This window comes from Solanum verrucosum, unplaced genomic scaffold (genome assembly GCF_900185275.1).
Source record: "Solanum verrucosum unplaced genomic scaffold, falcon-dt-bn FXZP01000064.1, whole genome shotgun sequence".
Lineage (NCBI taxonomy): Eukaryota > Viridiplantae > Streptophyta > Magnoliopsida > Solanales > Solanaceae > Solanum > Solanum verrucosum.
In genome coordinates, this window is record NW_026020144.1 from 1,636,641 (window position 1) to 1,646,920 (window position 10,280).

The following is a 10,280-nucleotide window of genomic DNA, read 5'->3' on the forward strand; positions in this document are numbered from 1 at the left end:
AACCTTTCTTTCACGAATAAGCTTTAGAGAATTGTCCACATTTTCCGTGAGCTCTTCCAACTGTTCATAGTTCAGATCATTTAGGCTTTCTCCCATCCTCTGCCTGTCCATTAATTATAATATCAATAAATAAACAAAATAAAATAAAATAAAAAGATTTTTTTTTTTTAGATTTTTAATCAATAAATTAAAAAGTCATAGATTCTTGTTAAAGATCTAGATATCTAACCTGATCTCTTTTCGTAGATTCCTATTAACATCCTTTAACTTCCTCAGCTGCTCTTGCATTTTCTGCACAATATTTAACAAATACTAATAGATCTGAAAGTACCTCAAAAAACTATAAGTAAAACAATCTTCCTAATAATTAAACTTTTAAATGAGACGTACATACAGTTCAACATGATATCAAAGAAGTGGTTTAGATGATCCATTAAACACTCGAAATTATATAGAAAATAATGTAATATGTACACCTTAAAAATTATTTTTTTACAGATAGATCTATATAAAATCTTGAACACTTTTAACAAAGTTCCTAACTTCGCTATTGTATCAAAACATGGGGATCGATCGAGATCTTGGGTAATTCATATCTCATCACCATCCATTATTTCAAGAATCTTTACATCTTTAGCCCAAAATCAAGTTAAAGATCTTAGAAGGGAGAAATCAAAGAAATTAAAACCTCATAGTGAGTAGTCCAAATATCAACTCCAATAGTCTTTTGGTACAGATCGAACAATTGCTTGGTCCTAACAACACATAAACAACATCAAAATATTCAACATAAACACAAAATTTCAAAAAAAATAAAATAATATCAAGATAAAGTTATTTTATTACGTGATAGAGGGACTTATAAACTCATGAAGTTTTCCAGTACTAGAAATCATAACAATTGAAACTTTAGCATCACAAAGAACAGTAAGTTCATTAGCCTTCTTGAATAGCCCATTTCTTCTCTTTGAATAAGTCACTTGCCTATTTGTTTGGTTTTCTATTTTCTTGATCTGGATCTTACCACGAGCCATAACTCTTTTTTTTTTTTTTTTGAGATCTTGAATACTCAAACCCTAAAAGGTCAAGTTAACTTTTTATTGTGCAATTTTTTATTTTGATTTGTGATAAGATATTGGAGGAGGAGAAGAGTCTTAGAAAGATGGAGTTACTAAAAATGGAAAGGTATGCCAAAACAATGAAAGGTGATTGCAGAATTTGATAAAAGTAATTTAAGAATCAATCAATTGTCACTTGTTGTAGTTGTCCCTACCATCACAACGTCTCAGTTATCAGTCACTTGTCACCCACCAGTATTTATATTTTTATTATGAATTAAATGAGGAAAAATGTGTGATCATCTTATTTTTAAAATTCAAGATATACTTAATACTAAGAGGGATTATATATTATACGTCTCCTCCTATATAGATTTGATTCTTTTATTTCTTATGCAAATTCATTTTATTCACTGGATGACGTCGAGATCATGAGATATGGATTTTGAATAATTTAATATCATATTAAAGTGTGTAATTGACCGCGTTGAAGTATTGTAATTGTTCAAAAATATATATGTTGAAAATGGTGAGAGTAGAAATAATCGTTGATGCTCAATATTGTTAGATTTGACTTGAGACATTTTTTCTAATCTTTTTGATCAATCAATTCCTTAATCTGTTTTTGTTTTCCTATTTATTGGTTTGTAGTGCCATAATTATGTACTTTACCAACGTATTCAATGAATTATCCCGTTAATAAAAAAGCAGACAACGAATATTATGAAAAGGTTTTGATGGCCTCTACTATACGAGTTAGCCCTCTCAAGGGGTAGATAAAATATCAAAGATAATTAGGCCACCTAAAAGATAATTATAAATTATGTTATATGAACATATGATAAATATAGAAATGGCCTATAGAAATTAAGTTAAAACACATGGATAGTAGTTAATTAGTGCCCATTCCATAATTGATCGATGTGAGATTTCTTCAATACTCACTCATGTAACAACAACACAACAAACTCAACGTAGTCTCAAAAGCAGATTCTGGACACTAGAAAGGATAGAGTTTACGCAAATCTAGCATTTACCTTGAGGAGGTATGTCTAGAATTGGACATTGTGAATAATAGACATTAGATCTAACTTAATCTCAAATGCTAGTTCAAGAGGTGAAGATTGTTCAAGTCATATTAAAGAGACTACACATAAATGACGGATCGATGTGGGTCCCTTTTTACCTAAAGAAGGGAACTAACTTCTTGCCATTACACTAACTAGACTCAAGTACTTTTTTCACCAATTTTCGCAAATGAAAGATTTGTTCAACAAATTTTGCTTAAGATTCTGTATAGCTAGTATATATTATTAGTATAGCATTACATGAAGGAAATGCAAATAAAGGACCATTGTGTTAAACGAGTGATTGCGGTCTCTTCTTTTATATATGTCTTAAGTTGTACCAACAGATATGACATATGCTCTAAGTTTAGGGCACTACCTACCCTAAAACTACTTTTGATTTATGCGAATATTATTTGATGCTTTCATCTATTTTGTGATCCTCAAAGTTTTAACTCAACTTATACACCAATAACATAGTCAGCATAATCTCATAAATGAAGTTTGAAGAGGCCTGAAGGGTGTGGTTTGTAGCGAACTTTTTTGTTGGCTAATTTACTCCTTATATGTGCGGGGGTTTAGTGTGAAGATAGTCATCTCCTAACCCTCCCTTTGAAAGGATAAAAGTTCTATCCTTTGTGTTGTATGTTGATGTAAGGTCAACCCCCCCTCATGTACTTATTCTCATGATATATAATACTCGTGCCAACTAGGGGAATTTTTTTATTTAAAAAAAATAAGAAGAAAAGATAGATAGATAGGGTAAATCGATGTGCATGTGTTGTATGAAAAGGGAAACAAGAGCGGAGTTACAATATTAGGTACAAGTTTAGATCAAACGAATCCAATGACTTTTGCTTAATTAGACGTTTCAATTGGTAATTCAATAAACAAAACGAGCTACAATAAATTTAATAGTCAACTTAAACGATATTAGGTACAAGTTTGATCAGACAAATTCAATAGCTTTTTCTTAGACTTATAAATTGGTAATTCAATAATTAAAACAATTGAACTAATTTAATAGTAAATTCACAACTCATAAACTTGAACGTAACTCTAAAAGGGGTTACGTCGCCTAAGCGACCTCGAACTAATACTAAATATAGACATTCAGAAAACTAATCCTAGAATAGAATTATTCGAATGACAAACAAATTACTAAATACATATATAAACATTTCATAAAACTAACCAGAATATAAGTAGTTTGGCAAAATGTCAGGACTATGAATACATTGCAATAACGAGTATATATCTAAATGGGACAAACAAAGAACCAATGGTTTAACATTAAACCCTAAAAAGTGATACTAAACTAAAGCCTAGGAAGAAGAAAAGGATACTAAAAGTCTACAACTTTGTGATTACTTGCACGGCTATATGACAAGGAATCTTGAAATATTAACGTTGTTCATCTAGTCCTTTCATGTATTGGGTCATTCGCACAAATATCGATGGTCTTTAATTTTTATCTATTAAATTTGATGGTATTTTATTTATCTTTTCATATATTAAGCAACAAATAATAAGTAGCTAAAGATTTCTCTGATGTCGAAATAACAAATATTTTTTGCTTTCTATGAGTTTATATTTTCTTACCATACTTATTATAGTCTATAACATACAAGTTATATTGCTTAATCTCTATACATAGCTTATGTTGATCAAGGCATAATTCATTCGGTTCAAAACCCACATTAGTTCTTACAAAATTAATGTCAAGAGAGGCAAAAGTTTAGTTTCAGAATGAATGGTAAGAGGCATAATTTGATCTACAAAATTTATTTCGAGTGAGACAAAAGTTCTCTTAACTTATCCGAGCGAATTAGATTTTACAAGACTTATGACATACTACTTAATTTCTACCAAACTTATGTCAGACAAGACAAAAAATTTCTAAACTTATTATTTGTAATATTTTGTTGACATTATTGTGGGCTAGAGGCTATTCGGTGGGCTTGCTCACTTAATACAAGCTGGACCAGAAAAGCCCATCATTAATTGAGCCCATCTTTAGAAAGCCACCCCAACTTGCTAACCACATTTTTGCTTCTTCTCATTAAGAAAAAGAAAATAAAACTGTTTTAATAAAATTTTCAATGGGTTCATTTTCTCAAAAAGTTTTTCCATTTATATACCTTATATCACTTAATTATTTTTTTCTTATGTTAAAAATGCTCTATAGAATATTTTAACACATTGTACATGGTTTGGTACTTGTTAGTTGGTATATATTTGCATCAAGTAAGTCAGGACTTTGAGTGTTAGGATAGATAAACAAAACACAGATTGATTACATTGCACCTTAAATATATGAAAATTTGGTCACACTCAATATTATATCAAGTCAATAAACGTATGTCCTATGCTTGAGCAATGTTCAATTGCCTCTCAAGTCTCATGGCGGGGAATTTTTTTTAAAAAGGGCTACGTACATATATATATCATTATACAGTCATACTCTATTCACGTTGTCGTGCTTATTAATTAAATGCTAATACTAATTTAATTATGAGATCTAGTTTGTTCTAGGTCAGAATTTAAAATCCTATTTAGATACCTCGATTGAATTGATTTTTTTTAGAGAATTTGATATTAAATATTCATGATCAGTTGGTTAGTCAACAATATGAGAAATTGACAGCTTGGCAGCTATAAATGTCTTATAGAATATACATAATATTTAATTAAAATAAGAAGAAAAAAAAAATATGTACAAGTAGACATTGTCGGGTATCACTCATCACAACAATCAAATTTGAAGTGCATAGATTGATCTATCAACGAGCTATATATATATTCCTGAGCTAAAGGAAATTAAATAATTATTTTCTCTAATATTTATGTGTCAATGTTAAATGAACCCTTTAAATTACGAACAAGTCAAAATAAGGAATTAAAGTAGAAAGTAATAATAGTAATTACTATTAACTAAATAATTTAAAGCTTATGTCCAAACCACCCTAACCTACTAGTCTCTCTTAATTAACATACTATAAGATATTAACGATGGGAGAAACTTCGCCTATCATTATCATATAGACTATAGTTTTTATATTTACCAATTGATTACGCCCAATTCACTACTAGAAAATAAAGCATCAGCGCGACAGGCAGAATTTCATAATTAAATAATAAAAATTTCATTCTAATTTCGTTTAGCTATTGATTAGCAACGAATTTAAAGAAAACTCAATTATCGAATTAGTTAGAAATTATCAAAAAATTCTATAGCTAGTTCCATATTTTCTAGTAGTGATTCTGATCTTCCCATATCTGATGAAGATCATAAATGTGTACTACGTAGTATATATAGTTGATCAAACTTAGGCATCTAATTAGCTGGCTATATATAACGAAAATGATTTGTCATTTGTCTATAGACAGAAAGTTGGTCACTTAAACATGGACATATTTCAAACGTCATCATACACATGTATATGTGACAGAATATGATAAAAACCCAAAATAAAAAATATATAAAAAGTTCTACTTTATTAAATTCATATAAATTAAGTAATACATATTGAACCCAAATAGTAAAGAGTAGTTATGGCAAGTAGACGATATTTCCATACAATAACATATATTAAAGGGAAAATGCATAAGTACCCTCAATCTATGCCCAAAATTTCAGAGACATACTTATACTATACTAAGGTCCTATTACCTCCCGAACTTATTTTATAAATAATTTTCTACCCTTTTTCGGCCTACGTGGCACTATCTTCTGGCTCAGCGGGTGTTGACAATTTTCAAGCTATCTGGTTGATAGTGCCACCTAGACCGAAAAGGGATAGAAAATTATTCATAAAATAAGTTTGGGGGTAATAGGACCTTAGTATGGTATAAGTGTGTCTCTGAGATTTCGGCATAGATTGGGGGTACTTATGCATTTTTCATATATTAATTAATACTTTAGGAACGATAATGACTTGTAGCTATCAGCCCTAAGCTCTTAATTAATTACAATTACAATAATTAATTAATACATAGGGCAGACTCATGAGAGAGGTAGACTCTTGTTAGGCATGCGCTAGCTGGAGACCACTAAACTCAATCATTTTATGGTAAAACCCCCGCTCCCATGCAATAGCTCGCACCACTAAACTCAATCATAGTCGATAGCAAATAGGAAAAACGCGTATTTAATATTCTGAATGCGTCTCTGCTAAACAAGTATGCTTGAGAGAAGGATCATCATCACGTAAGAGGATTTTCGAGTAAAGAGCAGTGGAGAGCAATAGAGCAATGACGACTAAAACTGAGAGAGATGATAGAGTTAGCATTATGGTGTGTGGCACTTTTCCTTTAACCTCTTTTGCATATCTTGTAGATGCCAATGCTAATAGTGTTACTGGATATGAATATGCCCACCATGCCACGTTAAATTTTCTCATTGATTTCTTGAAAAGACTTGGCCTGCATATCTAAAAAGTTCAAACAAAAAAACTATAATCAATCACTATCGTTCAGAAGCAAATTCAAAATTTTAGAACATCAACATTGTACCAATAACTTAGTTCATAATATAAGTTTTCTATATATTAACATATGTTGAATTTTCTAACATACACATATAAGATTTGAGATAGATTATTGAATTTGACCGAACCCTAATGCTATATATCTTGGTCTTTATCACACCTTTCCTAAAAAAATAATCGATAAATATATTACGTATATACTCAAAATAAATTTGTACGTGATATAATTTTAATATTTTTGACCAAACCATCTACCTAAAAAGATTTGATCAGTTTTATACTTTTATGGGATTGTGGATCTAGTAGACTGACAAATGAGAGTCGTCTTGATCACGGCATGTACGGCTCGTACAAGAAAACATGAATAGTTTAAATAGCAAGCCAATATTTAATAACGTTGATATTTTTAATATACAAAAAGACAAAAACAATGAAATTAGAAACATAAATAACAAGTTGATCCTAAAAGAAAACAATATTATAACTATATTCCTAATACAACACATACGTAGACTTGAAGACAAAGTTGTTGTAAAGTCAATTTCATCTAATTGCACATGCAAGGAAGTGAAAAATTCCAACTTAGGATTGAAAAACAATAATAATAATAATAATAATAATAATAATAATAATAATAATAATAATAATAATAAAAGACATAAATTAAAGGTTTCTGATATATATTCATCAAATTTTGCAAGTGGAAGACTCCTTTAATCTTGGATTCAACTCATATATCGTATAAAGAGTTTTATATTATCAATATGTAATATAACTTGTTATAAAAGATTGTCTATTTTATAGTTAATTAAAAGTTATATCGAATAATATGTTTTGGAATTTTTTTTAAAAAAATAATACTTTTTAAATTTAACGTTACCAGTGACGTAAAGAGGAATAACGAGAGAAAGAAGAACATCTTCGAAGTAGTATCGAAGGTTCCAGTAATTGACGCCCAAGCCAAGCTAGCCATGCTCGGAGCAGCCGAGAACAAGAAGAAAACGGGCCGTAACATAGCCGGTAGCCGGTCACTTCCCGATAGCCGCTGATACAACGTAACAAAAAGGACCAAATAATGAACCATGCCTAATGAAAACAAGCAAACCGAAACCTCTTGCCAGCCCATTTTAGCCGCGGCTCGAGCCCCGACTAAGTTCCCAATGACCGATAAATGGCTCGTTGGGTTAGCCACGGCTGTTAAAAACCTTTTCCCTTTAGTGAACCATTGCCCATAAATTTTCACATCCAAAATTATAACCGGAACAGCAAAAACCCACCAAAGAGCTTTGTAACCAACGTGTTTTGGAGCTATAATAAAAGGGTAGGATTCGAGTAAAATAAGCCAAGAAATCCAAGGGGCAAAAAGGTAATTTACACCAACATGGTGTAGAAACTCCCCTTTGACTAAATTAAATCGAAAGACGCATTTCAAGAGGTAGAGTACTGAAAGTAGAACCAGAATCAATAAAGCAAACGACCATGAGAATATTAGAATGGGACGATAGATTATTTGAGGGACACGATGTAAGAATTTTGTTTCGTTATTAGTTGGGTCGAGTAGTGTTTTCCATAATAAAGTTTCCCAACACAAAGATAGGCTTATTCTAAAATAGCCTGCATGAATCCTTGTTAGCATTGAGAATAAAGTGAGAAGGTTATGATCGTCTTCTCGCTTTTCTGATGAACTGAGAGAGGAATCATCGATTGTAATACCAATATCTGGTACAGTATTTTGGTTTTCGGACTCATGAGTACTATTAGGTGTGAGAATTATTTCATCTAATACTGGGGTGATTCTCAACGACATATTTGAAGGAATTAATGGAGTTTAATGTATCTTGTTAGAGATTATTATAGGGGAGAGATTGATAATAGGACAAACTAAGTAGGATTAAAGAAAGTGAAAATTGGGTTAGCTAGATGCTAAATGGAGACAAATGAATTAATTAAAAAGAGTACCAAATCAAATTTTCCTTCTAATTAGCTGGAGGTACATGCAGGCAGGTACAAACTAAGTTTATATTATTTGAATGCTAAGATGTATGAGTTTAATATCTACACCAATGGTAAAATATCTCTAATAGAAAATAAAAAATAAACGACAAATTAATAAATTTTTCAGCTAAACAACAAAATCTCAAGCTATTTCTATTTAGTGACAGATTAACGATGATTTAAAGAAAATTTTACTAGCTAGGAACCTTACAGCTGCGAATTAGCTAGAAATATCAACAAATACCATAGCAAATTTCATATTTTCTAATAAGGTATATTTTACATTGTATGATTATTGAAAAGGATTAAAGTTATATGTACTGACACGGTAATATATCTTAAACATAAAATTATATGTGTAGAAAATAAATATTACACTTTGTGGTTAATGAATATACATGTACATATCGTTAAATGTGTGGTTTAATTAAATTGTATTATATTTATCAATTTTTATACATTTGAATATTTATATGAACCAAAATATTACTTGTCAATGCCTTAGTACTTAGTAGTTAGTACTGCTATTTACATTGTTGAAAATGAAGAAGTTTAGGACCCAAAGAAAAGTCAGCCCATTGGACAAGTATTTGGGTCCAATGGCAATTGGACTAACAGAATGAGAGGACGCAGCCCAAATATCAACTAGCCTTTTGTAACAAACTAAGTGACTCCCTATATTATTTACGGTTATATTTTTGAAGTTTAAATTTTATATAATAATGTACAAAAAGTGTATATTTTACATTTGAAGGGAAGAAAATGTCAAATGATCTCACTTTTTGAATGGCTTAAGTAAGCTCTGTGATTTATTTTAGTGAGAAGGGAAAGAAAAATTGATTTTATGATATAATATTTTATTAAGAAAGTCAAAAAATAAAAAAGTGAAAATTCAATATAATTATCTAGTAACACCTCTTATATAAAAATGGTCCCATCCATTGTAACTTAGGGTAGGCACGAGGTACTAATTTTACCAAATTGTTTCTCTTTTTGACTTTAATATGTATCATTAGTATTTATAACAAATTAATAAAAAAAAGTATGATTATGGTGTTCGAATCAGCTTTTACGTATCTTGATTAAATTAATAACAACATATTAATATAGTATTACAAGTGAAGTTTGAGGAGTATGATGTGTACACGTAGTCTTATTCTTATCCTATGAAGGTAGAGAAGTTGTTTTTGCTAGATATTCGACTCAAGTAGAGCATATGAAAATAAAAATGTAAAGCAAGTATAGTAGCAAATTTTTTTTTATTGAAAACAATGAAGAAAAGAACAGTAACACGCCAAAATAACCGAAACAAATGAACATCAGGTAATATTAAAATAAAAAGATATGATAGTAAGACAATAATAATAACAATACTATCTAGGACCTAATTATTTATCTTCATATTTTTCTATCAAGAGCAATGTTCGATAAGCTGATGGTGAGCTATGTTTTGTCTAATCACCTCCCCCAACTTCTTCAATCTACTTTTCCTTACATCTACTACAGTCTACGACAAGCCTCACACTTCTTCTCACCATGGAATCTATGCATCTTTTTTTTATATGTCTAAATCATCTCAGTCTTGCCTTACTCATCTTGTCCACGGAGACCACTCCAACCTTGTCCTAGATAGCTTCATTCTCGATCCTATCACTCCTGGAATATCGACA

At 30.5% G+C, this 10,280-nt stretch overlaps 2 protein-coding genes across 3 annotated transcripts in view; both read right to left on the bottom strand.

Moving 5' to 3' along the window:
- The window catches only part of LOC125827712 (floral homeotic protein PMADS 1), a 305,579-nt gene that overhangs the window by 2,470 nt on the left and 292,829 nt on the right, over window positions 1-10,280 (bottom strand). For both annotated transcript variants that reach the window (XM_049507038.1, XM_049507039.1), the window contains exons 2-5: window positions 847-1,038; window positions 689-755; window positions 230-291; window positions 4-103 (exon numbers count right to left, since the gene is read on the bottom strand). In XM_049507038.1, coding sequence (XP_049362995.1) covers window positions 4-103; window positions 230-291; window positions 689-755; window positions 847-1,034 — 417 coding nt within the window. In that variant the 5' untranslated portion in view covers window positions 1,035-1,038. The remainder of the gene's footprint in view (window positions 1-3; window positions 104-229; window positions 292-688; window positions 756-846; window positions 1,039-10,280) is intronic.
- On the bottom strand, window positions 6,277-8,422 carry LOC125827681 (S-type anion channel SLAH4-like). The gene is made up of 2 exons (XM_049506999.1): window positions 7,496-8,422; window positions 6,277-6,558 (listed from the first exon to the last, which is right to left on the bottom strand). Exons 1-2 carry the CDS (start codon window positions 8,420-8,422, stop codon window positions 6,277-6,279), a joined length of 1,209 nt encoding a protein of 402 aa, XP_049362956.1.

Excerpts from the sequence above, each read along its gene's own strand:
- LOC125827681 (XM_049506999.1), bottom strand. The coding sequence starts at position 8,422 with ATGTCGTTGAGAATCACCCCAGTATTAGATGAAATAATTCTCACACCT. Across the intron at positions 6,559-7,495 it reads TATTCCTCTTTACGTCACTG|ATATGCAGGCCAAGTCTTTT; the intron begins GTAACGTTAAAT and ends TGAACTTTTTAG.